General features: G+C 33.5%; 1 protein-coding gene across 4 annotated transcripts in view; it reads right to left on the bottom strand.

Annotated features, from left to right (window-relative positions):
• LOC106465303 (UDP-glucose:glycoprotein glucosyltransferase 1-like) overlaps positions 1–15,394 on the bottom strand; it is an 88,753-nt gene extending 73,359 nt beyond the window's left edge. Inside the window, exons 1-8 of one of the 4 annotated variants that reach the window (XM_013925509.2) lie at positions 15,325–15,344; positions 8,038–8,173; positions 7,547–7,680; positions 7,339–7,424; positions 5,873–6,003; positions 5,131–5,243; positions 1,847–2,021; positions 792–888 (exon numbers count right to left, since the gene is read on the bottom strand). In XM_013925509.2, coding sequence (XP_013780963.1) covers positions 792–888; positions 1,847–2,021; positions 5,131–5,243; positions 5,873–6,003; positions 7,339–7,424; positions 7,547–7,677 — 733 coding nt within the window. In that variant the 5' untranslated portion in view covers positions 7,678–7,680; positions 8,038–8,173; positions 15,325–15,344. Of the gene's footprint in view, positions 1–791; positions 889–1,846; positions 2,022–5,130; positions 5,244–5,872; positions 6,004–7,334; positions 7,425–7,546; positions 7,681–8,037; positions 8,174–15,324 lie in introns of those variants that run through there. The other 3 variants (XM_013925511.2, XM_013925510.2, XM_022393170.1) reach the window with 3 other exon arrangements.
• Positions 15,395–16,933: the final 1,539 nt, after the last annotated feature.

Raw genomic sequence — 16,933 nt, 5'->3', positions numbered from 1 at the left:
GTACGTACGTACTACGTAACTCCGTATACGTACTACTACGTACGTACGTGTATATGTGTGTGTGTGTTGTCGTGGGTGGGGGGGGGGCAAGTAAAAAAAACAAAGCACTTTTGTTATCAGTAGTGGGTTACTAATAATAATACAAAAAATAAGTGGGGTGCCTTTTACTTTTCATATTGTTAAATTTCCAGTTGTTACATTTCTTTTGTAGAGTGGAGAAGTCTAATTTCCCTGTCCTGGCAGATAGCAAGAATTAAATAAACTCGAACTCTTGTGCCATTTACAATAAATACATGTTTTTATTTCCCAAATACTTGTCCCTCCTTCATTAAGTAACTTCATTCTATTCTTCATAATACACGTCCAAACTTGCTGTTTTTCCACAGTTTAATATTTACCTATTACCTTACGTTTTAACTGAAAACATCACGAATAACACGTTTATGATCTTAAATTGTATTTAGTCTTTTTCAGTGTAATCATGGTTCAGTTTCTGTTAATATTATTATTACACACACACACACACACATACTGTCAAGTTATAAATACTAAAATAATACATTAAACACTTTAACTGACTATAGTCTATACCAACTTCAATACCAAGTTTTTCATTATAGATTTATTTTTCTTACTATGAGCTATATTTATGTGTTCTCCAAGACACACAAGTGCACAATGTCCAAAAGAATTATTTCTGATAACTTACTTCAACTAATTATGAATAAAAACTCACTAAAGCTTTTTACTATATATATAGTTCAAAGTAAATACTTGTCAAAATTCATCACCTTTAACTTGAGTGTCATCCTGAGCTTTGTACTCTGTACTCTTTATTGCCAGCTCTACCCCATATCCAGAAAGCTTTACTTTCTTGTTTGAGCGTCTCTGTTTAAATTAAAATAATAAATACAATAAATTATAACTCTGTAGATCATTTTCAAAGGAAAACAAATTATTTCTTTTTGTCCTGCTAAGAGAGAATGTTTCAAAATGCTTGATTTTCTTTCATTTTGGTTTACACTAGAATCATAAATATGACTTACCACAGGTAAACTAGTGAATTAGGTCAAAGTAAACATATTGAGAATAATAATAAAATACGATATTAAAATAACAAATGAAAATATAGTTATTTCAACTTTAATAAACTAAATTGCAAAAAAACGTTTTAACTAGATGTATTTGTTTCTCAAAAGTTGTTTTAACACCAAGATGGATGTCATAGTTTCTGATGTTGAAGTTAGAAAACAACCACACTTTACTTCCAAAAAACTTGCTTCTCAATAGCATTTGGCAAAAAATATGTGGGGATAAGTGGGTTGGCCAGACTGTGTTCTTCTTGTACAAAATATCAGAAGCAGTCACGTTTTGGCAGGTACCACACTCAGCCACCTTATGGTGGCAAGTAAACTTCATTGAGCTTTCCCTTTCATTTCTATTGACAGAACTTGTGAGAACCACAAAGAAAATGGCTTTATACAGCTGAGAAACCAGATATATATATGTTATATATATACATGCTAGAAACTAGTACAAATTTGGCTACACTGGTGGGTAATTCAGATTCTATATATATTGCAACAAGTTCAAATCTCTATTGGAAAATTAAAAAACAGAGAGCACCAGAAAGCTTTGTTTACAAATCAACTGACCAAACACATTTCCCTGACTTGCATGCTACACATTAAATTAAAATAATCTAAAAACCACATTATACTACCATATGAGCATACCATACAATGTTTTTGTTTCAGCATGCAGAGTGTGTGTGCATGAAAACAAAAAAAAATCTAAAACTTTGTTCACTGTGACTTACTTTTAAGATGAATAACTAATCACTCACCCTAATATAGTGACGTAATACATAATCAACTTCTTTTTTTTCAGCTTTTGACTTCAGATACTGATGAAGTTCTATGAAGGATGGGGTACCTATTTCACCATACAAAATTACTGTAACAGGAGCTGATGTGGAACTTGGGTAATGGTGATCAACTTGATAAGTATCAGTATGGGATCTAGAAAAAACAGAAATAGTTTGCATAATTTAACTCATTAAGTACCAATTTATGCTTGAAAAGAAATAAAATATACTAAGCTCATTCCATTCAAAACTGTAATTTTTAGTTCAATTTAATATTTATATAAAAAATAAGTGATATATATTTGATTAACATTCTAATGAAGGACAAATTGTATTTAATTCTGACTTATCAGATTTCTGAGTATCTGATTATGCAAATCAAACTCAAATTTGTTATTCAGATAGGCCTTCCATTCAACAATTATTAAGACTTTGAAAAGTATGTACAGAGAGTTAAAAATTATTGAAGTAAGCATAAATAGCTACTGTTTCCTTGCAATTGTCAGGTGGTTCTAAAACTATAACCAAATAATGGAGAAGCATTTTTCCCAAATGTAAGAGCAAAACATGCTAACCAAGCTTTTAAAATGCCTTTAAAAGCTTGACTGATGGTGAGAGTGGAGTATGGCCACTCTTTCCAAAAAGAAGTACTCATACTATAAGATTGTTAAATGATGTAGGGTCAAAGAACCTAACATTTGCAAGAGAGAAATTTCAAGTTTCTCATCTGTGTGAGAAAATGTGCACAGGAGAGCATTTAGCATAGCAAACAAGCTTTAAAACTACACATCAAACCAAACAGGAAAATGCCCTTATCTACAAAATGAAGGCTATGGTTAAGAGAATTCTCAGATGCAAAAACCTACTCCAGTGAAATTGAGCATATCTTATGGTAATATTAACAAGATAATAAACAAGGATTTTAAGATGAAAGCTAAAAACCCAAAAGTTTCTAACAACTTCTTGAAATCATGAGAATTATTACCAAAGAAAGAGAAATTAAAACTTTTGCTTTCAATGAAATATCTGTTAATTTCCCTGAAGTAGGTCCAAACAGACTTTTGTGCTTTTGATTTGCTTAAGCATGCATTTAGAAGCCACAAGACATTACATGATTTAAGGAAAACTGAACTGCACAATAGAAGTAGGACAACACTGATATAGCTGATCTTATAGATCTTACAGCCTACCTACCTTGGATTACTGATAGCCTGTTCAAGACATCATTTTACAGTGGTGTTATGAGCTGCAACTGATTTCAAATGCTTTTATGTTTTTAGCATTTCACAGCCAATTTCCAACCTCATGATGATCATTTGTATAAGATAAGACCTATCAATAATGAAATGATCTATATTTTCTACCCCAGAAAGGATTTGTGCATCAATAAGTCCATGGTACTTTAGCATGGCAGGCTCTTGTTTTGGTAGTATATCAAAAATAAATGCCACAAACATGGAATCAAACTCTATGAACTATACAAATCTCAAGATCTGGTACTGAAGATTCGCATATACTCTGGAAGTGGTCTTGATTATGATGCCAGCTTGGGACAGGCTGCGGCTGTTGTACTTGATCTGTTGGCTGATTACCTGGACAAAGGTCATGTTGTGTACACAGATAATTAATACAATTCCATGAGTTTGGTAAAAAAAACTGACTGAGCAATCAACCTACATATTTAGAACACTTCGGTTTGACTGTAAAAAAAAAATCCAAAGGATGTGGTCCACAAAATATTGAAGAAGAGGGAACATGAATGGAAGTGATCAGACTGAACGGTAATTTGTAAATGACAGGACAAATAGGAAGTGCTCACATTAAGCAACATGCACAGAGTTGTGATAGTTGATGTTGTGAATCAGAATAATAAAATTTTGAAGAAACCCAATAAATCCACAAGCCCTGATGAGATTTAGAGACTTTAATAATGACATATGTCTCTACTAGAGATAGAAGGAACTTTTAAATATAAAACTTCCAGATGTGCTACCAACCAGCGTGTATGCAAGTAATAATAACATCTTAAGTGTGCAGAGTCACATCTACAGAAATTAGTCTATCCATGGATAGATGGATCTGACTAGATGTTGTCGTATTATTCACCTCTACTTTATACAATACAATGGTACAAGAAGATTGCCCTTTACATCATTGAGATATTTATTCTGAAAGCCCACATCCTGTACAATGAAAATAGAGAACAGCAAATGAAACTGTTGAATTGTCATGAATGTGTAACAATTCATCTGCTAGGTAATACCATGGAGGATATTCAAGGCCAGGGGCAAAATGTACCCCAATTCTATTGCCACCTACAAATAATAAAGAGAAGCCAATTAATCTGTTGTATCTGCACAAAGGCTAGTATGATAGGAGATACCCTCTACATTTGTGATGTCTACCCTGAAAAACCAGCCCTCTGTAAAGATAAATGATTCAAGGAGTACCATGTGCCTCAATAATGGACAGAAAACAAAGAGACATTTATACACATTTACTGGACATTATTTTTTGTCATTTGGTTATGATGTGAGAACACTGAAAGAATAAAATCATAAAATTTGAAAATGTTTATTTATTATCAATTGCTTATTGATCTAGACCTGATCAAACAATGCCAAGGATCAAGTAAAATAAACCTATTTCAGTTATAATCATTTATTTTTGCATTGTAACCATCTCTTCTTTAATCCTAGTTGTGTTGAAGTGAGCTTTGTGGAGATATCATATTTGTGCATTTTAGTGAATTTCAATAGCACAAATAATGATACAATACAAATCATGATTATTACATAGATTTATGTTCCCCAAACTGCCAGCAGATTATTGTGTTATCTGAGATGTCAACATTTTCTATTTACTAAGCAATAGTGTAATCTTTTCTATGAGTATACTCGTAGTGGGCAGTCAACGTGTTAATTGCATCATTGGTAGTTGGTACCAAACTAAACAAAATTCATACAGTAACATAATTATTTCTTAACTATCTCAGAAAGGTTATATTTCATTTTATTTAGTCTTAATACCTATTCTTGCCACAAGCAAACTAAGTTAATATAAAAAACTACCATCATTGGCAGTTGGTACCATACCAAACTAAACAAAATTCATGCAGTAACATAATTATTTTTAACTATCTCAGAAAGGTTATATTTCATTTTATTTAGTCTTAATACCTATTCTTGCCACAAGCAAACTAAGTTAATATAAAAAAATACCAACTGAGGATACATATGAATGCTAAACAGAAAAATTCCTACTTTTTTGATTCTGAAGCCAATAACGTTCTTAATTCTTCTGGATCACAGATAAACTCTCCTCCTACTTGTGCCACACTATCACAGTCAGAAGGAAAGTGACTACTCTTCGCTATCTAGAAAATTATTTAACATTTCCTGCTGAATAACTCAATCATTATTTAAATAACAATGTATATGAAATGAAACACTGTAGGTATTTCTAATAAAAATACCATTCAAACCATTTTCAAAAACGAAAGAAGTCTTAGACTTTAAAAAATCTCCATTCTTACTATTTGAAAATAAAATGTAGCTGAATACAAATACCAGTTTCAAATAAAATTTAATTCCAGAAATAGCAATCTGTTAAAAAAGGAAATATTTACACGCTATCTTACCACTTGTGATATTCAATATTAATAAAAATAAACTAATCAAAATAAACAAGTGCATTTTTAGAACATGTGTACCTAAAATAAGATTAAGAAGTTTTGAAACAGAGAGTTTGCAAAAAATACATTTTAAGTCACAAAGTATTTTACATTACTTACATATTTACTTTTGTTAACGTGGGTCAGGAATTCGTAGATGTGTCTCTGACTTTTATTAGTTTACATACAAACATATAACTGAGTTTAGAATGTGTTTTATGTGTTAGATGTTTATTCCTCAAACTCCTTTTACAGTGATATATAACTATTTCTCTGCAACCCTTTTTAAAAATAATTGCTTTAATAAACACAACTTATGTTAAAATATTTACCTGATGAAACATTTCTATTGTGGGAGAATAAACCCTTAGAGCGAGGGAAAACTTCAAAAAGGCCAGTTTGGGAGGGGACAAAAGCTTACTGGCAATGTCAACTACTACCTCATACTGTTGTTTAGCTGTTTCTAAAAGTAACATAAATTTAAAGAGTATTAAAACAACTTTTAAATAGTAATTGGTAGTACACTTTGCACAATTATATACATGCTTTTCAAACCATAAGTATATATAAAGATTAACCACAAAAATAATCTAAGTCAAAACAAAATCTAAATTCATAAATGTTTAACAACTAGTGTGAAATTTATTTTAGTAGCTTCTAATGCAAGCTATTTGAATATAGCTGCCAAATTTCTAAAAATAAATTATCACTGTTCAGTAAAACTCAAATTAACAGTACACAACTGCAGTAACTTGCAATCATAATTTAAAGAATACTGTACAATGTAATTTCTAAATTATGATGAAGCCATTAATTGACAACTCTATTCAGAAAACAATGTAATATAATACATCATTTGATAGATGAAAACCTTGGCTTTCTATTGGTTATAAATAGTACAGTTTTCAATGCAAGAATGAATTATTAACCAATTCTGAAATAGAGGATGTGACAGGTGGGTGTGGCAAGAGGGGTCTGATTTTCTATTTGATGGCTCTATCGACAAACAAGATTGAAAGCCATAAAAATTATTCTTATAGTGAGTAATTTACATTACATTTTGCACTTGGAGAATAAATTAGAGACGAGGGGAAGTCTAGAAAAAAAATGTCACATTTCTCACACCAGGGGAAATTCAGTTTTTTTTAAATGTTGCCATATAAAATTAAGAACTTAAAACTTATATACTACTAAAATATGGATTATTGGCTATGATTTTATGCTATGCTAATTGGTATAACATAAACAAAAAGTAGTTTAATTAAATTTTGAATGTCACTAAAACCTCGTAATATGTGCTGTAAAGGATGCCTGTGCAGAAAGAGTTAAACAATAAGTTTACTCCAATCAAATTGGACTGGTTTCATTGCTTATAAGTCATTCTTCAGAATTTTGAAAATTTATAAAGTAGAAACTAAATAATAGATGTTTAAAGGAAATTCAGTAAAATAATACACTAAAAAATATACAGTGTAAATGATTTAAAACATATTATAAACAATCTCAATAAATAATATTTTATCTTTTTTACAAAATTTTTAATGCAATTTAAATACATAAAAACGTATGAAAACATAAAATTGTCAATAATAAAACACTTCTCTGTCAAAAAGTTAATGTACAACTAAGTAAATGATTGTGGGTATACAAGAGATGAACTTTTTCATACAGATTCCATATTTTCTAGTTAAACAATAGATGATATGTGTTCTTTTTTAAAAGGATAAATAAGCAATAAAAGAAGGACATGGATGCATGCAAGTTACATTTTTCAGATCAGTAATTAAATATAACTTACTTTGCTGTAATGCTCCAGGACCAAGCCTAACAATGCTTTCTACATATTTCCAGAAATAATCTGGACTATCTTCAGCTAAATACTCACTGAAAAAAGAACAAACAAGTACTTGTAACTGTATTATTGAAACTCCAAATATATTACCATATACTACATATATTACAAAACATGGATTCAAAATAATTTTTGATATACATTGTAAACTAACCTAGCTTCCAGAAACAAGGGAGTATCCAACCATTTTGCATCAAGTTGAACTGTAATTGATTTCTGGCTTTTTGCTCTAACACAGCTGAAGACAATTAGAAAGATGCACACCTTCAGTCCTGTTACTTCCATGGCCTATAAAACAAATATAACTTACTTTAAGACCAAGTCAAGTAATGATATTGTAACATGAATTTACTTTTAAATCACCAGATAAGATCAAAAGAACAGGCTACAATAGCAAGTTAACAAAATGCACATTTTTTATCAAACTGAAGAAGGTAAGGAAATTTATCCATTATAAAGATATTACTCCTAATTCTGGCAATTCTTAACAAAAATAAAAACATAGAGATTGACAGACTGATGTAAAAGGCAAACACAATTAACACTGATGAATTCACTCAATTATCTTGATTAGTAAATTATACAATCACCAAAACTAAATGTTAATTATTTACTTTTTAACATTAATAAATTATAAATACATACTAATTTATATGTTTTGGCTGCTAATCCACTTCAGTCATACAGGAAGTCCTGAGAAGAGCTGTGTTTCTGGCTGGTATTCAATCCTAAGTCTTCTTGATAGAAAGATTAGTGTGGAAACATTCCTTCTCAGATATTACTGAAAACAGCAGCATATTAGCAGCCAAAATGTAGGATATAAACTGATCAGTAATTAGTATCTATGAATAACAAACATATCAGTAGCTTATTAACAAATTTAACATGATGACTGTTATGTAACCACCACAACATCACTGTAAGTTTATAAGAATATGAAAACATTATACATGGAGTTTTATTCAAGCCAATGTTCTGATAGAAAGTGTCAGCATGAACAGATCCTTATATTTCATCTTCTTAGCTTCCACTAGAGGAATCCAAGCTAAACTTTACCAAAACTTCTGCCTTCCAAAAGACTGATGGCATAAAAATATTTCTCAACACACTATCTTTGTGTCTCGTATATTCCCAAATAATCTGATTTTACTAGTCCAAGTTTTCAGAAAAATGTAAAGATGCACTTCAAATTGCTAAGAATCAGTCTTGTTGGTCTTGTACTTCACAAAATACTTCAATGCTATTGAATACGAGTTCAGGTTCCTCTCTTAGAATTAAAATTAAACCAGATAAAGTAAGTCATACAAAGCCACTAGAACTGGTAGATTAACTCAATTATTCAGTTATTTGTGGACATCAATTACATCGAATAGTGTCACATAAAATTATCAATTAATTGAAATCAAGATTAAATTGGTTGAAGTCACAAATGTAATTAACTAATCAAAATTAGTGTTTCAATTATTCTAATCATCTAAGTAACAAATTTGCCATTATTATTTATCATTATTTCTTATAATTCAAGTTTTTTAGCATAACCGATTATTCTCATAACTCATGAAAATTATCAACTAATTGAAATTACATTCTGGTTTTTCCTATTTTTCATTATTCTAACTATCCAAGTAACTAAAATATTGCTATTATGACATCTCATTATTATTTTATTTATAATTTCATATTTGTTTGGCTTAAGCTGTGATCAGTCTTATGATTGAAGGGTCATGGGCTTAATTCCCATTGCCACCAAACATGCTTATACATAATTCACGACCGTGAGGGTTTGATCTCATAGCCATTGGCTACGTAAATATGCACATAGACACTTGTTGTTTCTGTTTAACTTTATTGGATTAAACAATAGTGTAGCTTTAACTTAAAAGATTGCTTACTTATTACAGACTACAAAGGTAATCAATGTTATGTGGATAAGATTGTTTTAATTAAAAAGTTATAGGAAGTTATTACCAATTATTCTTTATTCGCTTAAAACATTGTCTAGTACACTAAGCTTTAAGTTGTTTGCTTTTTTATTATGTAGCTTTGTGTTTAACAACAAACACACATAATAGCAATATTTCTTTTACCTGGCTAGTAGAAATAATCAAATCTTCTCATATAATAGCTTTTCTTGAGATGTGCTACCCTCTATATGTAAAATTTTTGCTTGCCACTAGCCTTGATGCTCCCACTTAAACTCATCTAATTTTTGTTGGTATAGCTTGCAAATGAGCATGTGACACACTCTCCTAGTACAGCTGACTCCTATACTGTAGAAGACTCTCATCACTTAAGAGATTAGGCACAAAGATGCACAAGAAGTTGAGAAAATGGGTGCCAAGTGTGAAAAGAGGTAAGTATCTATCAGGAAATACATTTTCAGTGTTGGAAAATGTTAACTTCCAATACAATACCTTACTTCATCTCACATAATAGTTAGAATCCCACAATGAAGCAGTGGAGGGACTAGTGCAAAAGTTACCAAAGTGAGCATTCTTCAGAAGGCATCCAAAGAAAACCCAAAAAGTGTGATACTCTAATGTATAGGGTCACACCCGTGGGAGACCACACCTCATCTGTACCAAGTATGCTCTTCACCTATTGTAAAGATACGCATCCCTAAAATGGACGGAAAAGATGCAGGTCCGATCTGCAATTGTATGCGACAAATGGTATAGAGTGTTTACTGAGCATCAGACTATATTCGGTGGGTCAACTCCAGTCCAAAACCAGGTGGTATCTTTGTCTTCTAGTCCATGGTAGAGGAGGGGTCCCAACATTCTTCACTTCAACACCAGGAATCAGAAGGGAAAAACAACTTCTGTTTCAACAACCCAAGCAGGGCACATGTGTGCATACCAATTACACAACATTAGACCCCCTGGGAACCCAACATCTAGGTAATGGTAAGAAGAGAGCATGAAACATGGTGGATCAATTCAAGTCCAAAACCAAGCAGCATACGGAATTTGTTGTCCGGTCCACAGTAGGAGAAGGGCCCTAACCAACCACATGTGTGAAGACTTATGTTGGCTGTTCCTGCACTGGTCCAACACCAGACCATCTGGGAACTGACATACAGATAGAGGTGGGATGGGGGAAAGCCAGCAGGAGTGGTGAACTGCATGTGGTGAATTAGTCCAGTCCAGAACCAGGTGGCATCGGGAGTTTTTCTTCAAGTTTGCAGAGTAGGAGAGTACTCACCATTTACACCAACAGAATACCATTTCCCTATTCTCGACTGAGTGGAACTGGTCACATTCAGGAGGAAGCCTCCATGGTCCACCACCCCGGCAGCTAGGAACTATTTAAGTGATACAGACTCCCATACTCCACTAAAGGGGGGGGGGGGTAATGCAGTGGGAAGTCTGGAGGAACACAACACTGTAAGACAATGCAATGTGTGAATGCGAAACCCTATTTTGAAAAGCAGGCCAGTCCCAGTTTATTCAATTAAGACTGGAGGTATGGGCAGCAACCTTGACATTGCTTTACTCATGAAAGTCCATGAATTGGTACAGTCTTATTTAAGAAACAAGATGCCACAAGGTAGTCGCCAGTAGTCTTGTGGAGCATTCCATATCTTTAGAGACTGTTATAGACCTGTACAGCCATAGGGTGTAGATTTACATTTAAGTATACCTGAACAGGCACCACTTGCCATGGAGCGGGATCCAGGAAAGGAAAAAGGGCCCATGAAAAAGAGGGACACACAAAATATTAACTGTTTGCTGAACTCAAGCACTTTCACTGAGTTTCTGTTGTACTAAATATGAAGATTAATAAAATTTCGTTGTTTCACCTGTGATTTAACTTCCATTGTTCTTTGGAAATTGCTTGAAATATAATTTTTGACTTTGCCCTAACACTTTTGCACAGTACTGTAGGTGTTGCAAAAACACCCACAAATGGATAAGATACTGCTTGGGGGTGAGATAGGACTTCTCCAGCTTGATAAGCCATCCCACACAAGCTGCCTCCTGTAGGAGGAAATGGGGATGTTTGTGAGAGGCTTGTTGGGACAGAGCTAAAAGAAACCAGTTGTTCATATACTGATGGAACCTCAAACACTGAGTGTGATGATGGTGGCCAAAGGCTCTGACCAGACAACAGCAGATTTATGGGACCAATGCCAGACTAAAAGGTAGAGCATGGAACTGAAACACTCGACCCATGAACAAACCAATAGTAATGTCTTGATGCAGAAGAGATAGGAATATGAAGGTAAGCATCCGAGATGTCAACCTTGGTGATGCAAAGTTTTGGAGTGAATTACTAACAAAGTGTGAGGAAAGACTCCATAACCCTGAGACGAATCAACAATGAAACTGGCACTGGGGTGAGACACGGGAACAGGGGTGGGATAGGTTTGGGAAAAGATGAGAAACAAGAAGAATGTTAACATGCAGCTTCCACCCAAGACTCTGAAGGATCAAGAATATCCCCAAAATAGACTGTCATAAAAAAAAAGGCCCAACAAAGGTCTCACAAATAAGAAACAGGTAGACACATGTGAGACAAGAGGGCATCCTCACCAAATGATCCCAACAATAAAGCAGCCATGTATGAAGGGACAAGGTTGAAGAAGATAAGCTCACTAAGGTGGAAAAGAGAAGGGAATGTGTATCCTCCAAAAAAAACCCTCAAGGTAATGGTAAATAGCCTCAGAAAGGAAGTGGATGGAAGAGAGATAACGGGTAACATACTTGGGAAATAATGTCCACACAAAGCCAAAGGAGGAAGAGGGAAATCCAGAGGGGTAGCATGGGATGGCACAGTAAAGGTTGGGGTTAAAAAAGAAGCTGTCCAAATCCTTATCATCAGGACCAGATTCTCCCAGAAATAGGAGATCCAGCTGAGGTTTTGGAGATGTAGCAGGCTGCAAGAGTGTTTACAACTTGTGACATACCATAGCCAAAACCTCCTCTTAAAAAAGTGTTGGAGCCCGAAGCCACAGAAGTAGTAAGTGGTGGTGGATTAGTAGTGGCCAGATCCATAACAGAAGGCATTGTAGTGACATTAATGAGAGTTCATTCCATGGAAATGAAAAAGAAAAATAATAAAAATTTAGCATGACTGCACATTGGAATGCCAAATCGAGAAGTGATGAGAGTGCTCTAAATATAGAGGGAGTCAGCTGCATTAGGAGGATGTGCTGTACTCCTGTTGGTGGAGAGTTGTTACATGCTCATTTGCATCCAACAGCACAACTATACCACTATTATGCGATGGTAGGTGGAAGCATCAAGGCTAGTGGTAAGTAAAAATAGAGCATATATAGAGGGCAAGATAAGTCAAGAAAAGCTATCATGTGAGAGTAGGTAAGGTATTGCATCAGAAATAATAATAATCAAAAAACCCTAATTTCAATTTCAACTAGATTATTAATTTTGTAGCCATCAATATAATTGGAATTTTGATTAACTAATGACTGATTGGACTAATCATGCACCTAGGTGAAGTGTCTAAACTTTGCCTTCAAACTTTCCTTTTTTTTGGAGTTATTCTTCTGTCAATAGTTTATTTTATGAGTAAAGTTTCTACTAGCATTACTACATAAGTTTCAATCTTCCAGTGCTTGAGTTTAATACATAAAATGTTATCATACATATGTGTGTGTAGTATAATGATTGTCTTCATTGCCTCCAACGTGTGAATGTCACTTTTTTTGGCATTCATGAACTGTACTTTGTAAGTTGTCTTTATGTACTAATAATCAGTTCATGGGAATAATCAATGCGTCTTTATTGAAACAGGAGATGCTATCGTAGACTACCTACTCACCGCTTTACTGTTACAGAAACATATCATCATAAAAGTGATAAGTTTATTGTATATATATGGTTAATTGTTATTTGGCATTATTCTTGAGAAGTGTTTAGTACTGTTAATCATTCTTTTGTGTAATCTTACAAATTAAACTTTTTTCTTGTCCCCCAAACTGCTTATTTTCTTTTGAATGTTTCTGTTTGAGATATTCTAGTTATTACAAAAAGTCCCAACCACAACACTACTTTATTAATTTCTGAAACTTGTGTAACTTGTGTTGTAATCAACAAATGTAATTTTTATCTTACCCTCAGTGTTTGTTTGTTTGTAATTAAGCACAAAGCTACACAATGGGCTATCTGTACTCTGCCCACCATAGGTATCGAAACCTGGATTCTAGCATTATAAGTCCACAGACATACCGCTGTGCCACTTGGGGGCTACCCTAGAAGTAATGTAAATGTTTGATGTTACATATTGATATGGGAATGGTCAACGAATTGGTAAAATATGCTCATGATAATAACGTTTTGAATGTAATTGGTGGTGAGGAAGATGCTTTTGTTTTACAAAGGAATTAGGATCATTTGGATAATTTAGCAAATAAATGGCAGGTGGCATTTAATTATACTACATGCAAGGTAATGTATGAGAGTTAATGAATTTCAATTATAATTAACAACTTGATGCAAATCAACTCAACTGCATTATGGAAGAAAAGGATTTTTGTGTTTTGACTGATCAGTCTCCTAACCCTTCCAGGCAATGTGCTGTTGCCAGTGAGAAAGCAAATATGATTTTGGATTGTAGTTACATCAAAATTTTGAATATAACTCAAAGGATTTATCATTTCTTTGTACAGATCTCTGGTTAGGCTTTATTTAGAGTACCGTTTTCAATCTTGGACTCCTTATTTTAAGGACATTGAGTTGTTAGAAAATGTTCAAAGGAGGCTACTAAAATAATTAGTCAGATGGAGGGGTTGTCATATGAGGACACGTTAAAGCCCTTAAAATTAGTTTATTTTTAGGAAAGGGTTAGAGGGTATATGATTGAAGTGTTCAAAATTATAAATGGGGCACATAATATTGATGTACTACCTTTTTTCATATTTAATAGTAAGAGTAGTAGGACTAAATGACAAAAAATTCAGATTTGGTAGAGTAGAAGTTGTTTGTAAATTAGGAAACTCATTTTTGAACATGGTGATCAATCCTTAGAAGTCTTGATGAGTAAGTCCAGAAGCTGGATTTAAGTAGATGGTTGTCTGATGAATGGGACAGCCACAATTTGGATTAAGGGACCCACTAATGTATGTCAAATGTTATGAATCCTAGAAATCTAGTTGTCAGAGTGGGATATTTTTTTAAAATTATTACTAATAATGCTACACTCTATAGCATTACTATCTTTTCCACCATGCACTGCCACTCTTCATTCACTGATAATGATTTGGTTGAAAGCTTCAAGCTAACATAACAATGTTTAGGGACAACAAGGGCATATTGGTCTATCATGGCTTTCTCATCATCTAAACTAAACTAAAACAATGCAATAATTTAAAAAAAAACGTCAAAGTCAGCACTTATCATTCGTATACTTATCAAGATTTCTCTTAAAAATTAAATTTAAAGTGAAGTTAAAAAATTTAAGTTAAACACCTCAATCTTACTCTTAGCAAAATATTTTAAATGACGTTGTGAAAAATTTTCAATGTAAACAAGTTAAAACCTTTGTAATTTACCGATAACACGTAACATGAATTTTTAATATAGTTCTAACTTCTTTAATAATTCTCAGAAATTATTACTATGGTATAACTATAAGTAAAACTATGAACGAAACAAGTACCACTAATAGTAATATTATGTACTATATTAAAATTATTATTAATATTACTACTAATAATAGTAGTACTAGTAGTAATATTACTATTAATATTTTAAGTATTTACTACTACAACTGGTAGTGATAGTACCAGTACTACTAGTAGTAGTACTACCTTTTTCAAACTATTCTATTCCAATAGTATTTCTTTATAGTCTTCAATATTGAATACAATTAAATTATACATTATATGAATTTTCAAAATTTAAACTTAATTCTACAAAATAAAAATTAGTACCATTGCCAAATGTACACCATGTATCATCAGAAACTTACCGGAATAGAATTATTATACCGCCATTAAAGAACAGGCTCGTATTCCAAAAACCGTGGAGGCTCGTGATTAGTTATATTTATTAATAAAAACTAAACCTTGTTATAGGATATATAAAATGCCGCTGAAAGTTTAACAATCAAAAATATTTGTTAACATTATCATTTATCTAAGAATACTTTTAAATGAAACCCTTTAGACAAATCACAAATATAATAAAAATAAATGCGAGGCCCAGTCTATCATTCGATTTGTCATTTGCCGTCTGGTCATACAAGTTTTTCGAAAGGAAATTAGTAGTGTCAATGCTAGCTGCATATTCTTGAAATTCGTATATAAATATTAGGGGTGTGTGTGTCTCATCATGGTAGTCAGTATGATGCGTATCGAGATACAGAAGTTTTACTAACGGTTTGTTATCTATATTATTAACATTGCCTTATTTAAGTACTTTACAGAGCTTTTTCAAATTCTCAGGTTTGATCAACTAAATGGCAGCTGACAAGAGAATTAAAATATTGTTACGTCTCTGGTCGTTAGTTAATTTTCCGTAAAAATTCTTTCCGAAGAAACTTTAGCGATACACTTAATTTCTACAGTCACGCTATAACAAACGCTATAACTCACAACGAACGACACGCGCGCTCGACCCAACAGTACGTCTCTATCTCTGTCTGCAGTTCAATTACAATATTGCCGTCACTTCTTGGCCGTCTTATATACAAGAATACCGCATATCTAGTAAACACTCGAGGCTTCAGGAAGGGACATGAATGTTCTAGAAGCTCAGGACGTGTTACCAGCGTCACGTGCCTTCCGCTGTCGTAACACTTCCCCTTCCTTAGTATTGTTCGTCCCGAACAATAGCTACTTACATTAAACAATTAGCAATAACTTAATTAAATGTACAGAATTTACAAACACAAAATTAAAATTCAACGAAGTCTCTTAATTTTACGGGATGTATCTCTTCGGTACTGGTCTCTGTCTCGTTGGCTTCTGCTTCATGTGGGGTTCATCTGCTTCACTAGGAAACATCCTATCATTGGAAACAGTCACATCAGTGGTAGTAACTTCATCAAGGGCTTCACTGTTTCCCTTCTCAAAACCGAGTAGGGTTTCTTCTTTGACAGTGGCTTTTTCAGGTGACACGTCTTCAGCAGCGTCATTTGTTCCATTGTTCACTTCATCCCAAATGAAATGTCCTGGACCGTGATAATGCCAAAGCCTGTTGGCATGCACCACCTTTGGCTTACCTCGCCGACCACATTTTATCCAGAAAGTCACGTCTGAGAGACGATCCATTATGTCATATGGGCCTTCCCATGGAGAAGACAACTTAGGGGACTTCTCTTTGGTCTTCCTGGGATTATACAACCACACCTTGTCTCCTGGTTCAAAGCTGACTTCAGTAGATCTCTTATCATCAGATAACTTCATCAAATCAGCAGACGTTTTCAAGTTTGAACGCACTTGATGGTGAATATCATCCATCCTTTCTGATAACACTTTCACAAACTCTGACACATTCTCAGGCAACTCTTTGTAAGGTGGGTGTCCTGTTATCAGGTCCACTGACAACCGAAGTTCGTGACCAAACATAAACTTTGC

The sequence above is a fragment of the Limulus polyphemus genome, unplaced genomic scaffold, assembly GCF_000517525.1.
Source record: "Limulus polyphemus unplaced genomic scaffold, Limulus_polyphemus-2.1.2 Scaffold1900, whole genome shotgun sequence".
Taxonomy (NCBI): domain Eukaryota; kingdom Metazoa; phylum Arthropoda; class Merostomata; order Xiphosura; family Limulidae; genus Limulus; species Limulus polyphemus.
The sequence above is the reverse complement of the archived record's forward strand: the minus strand, read 5'-3'. Positions and strand labels throughout refer to the sequence as shown.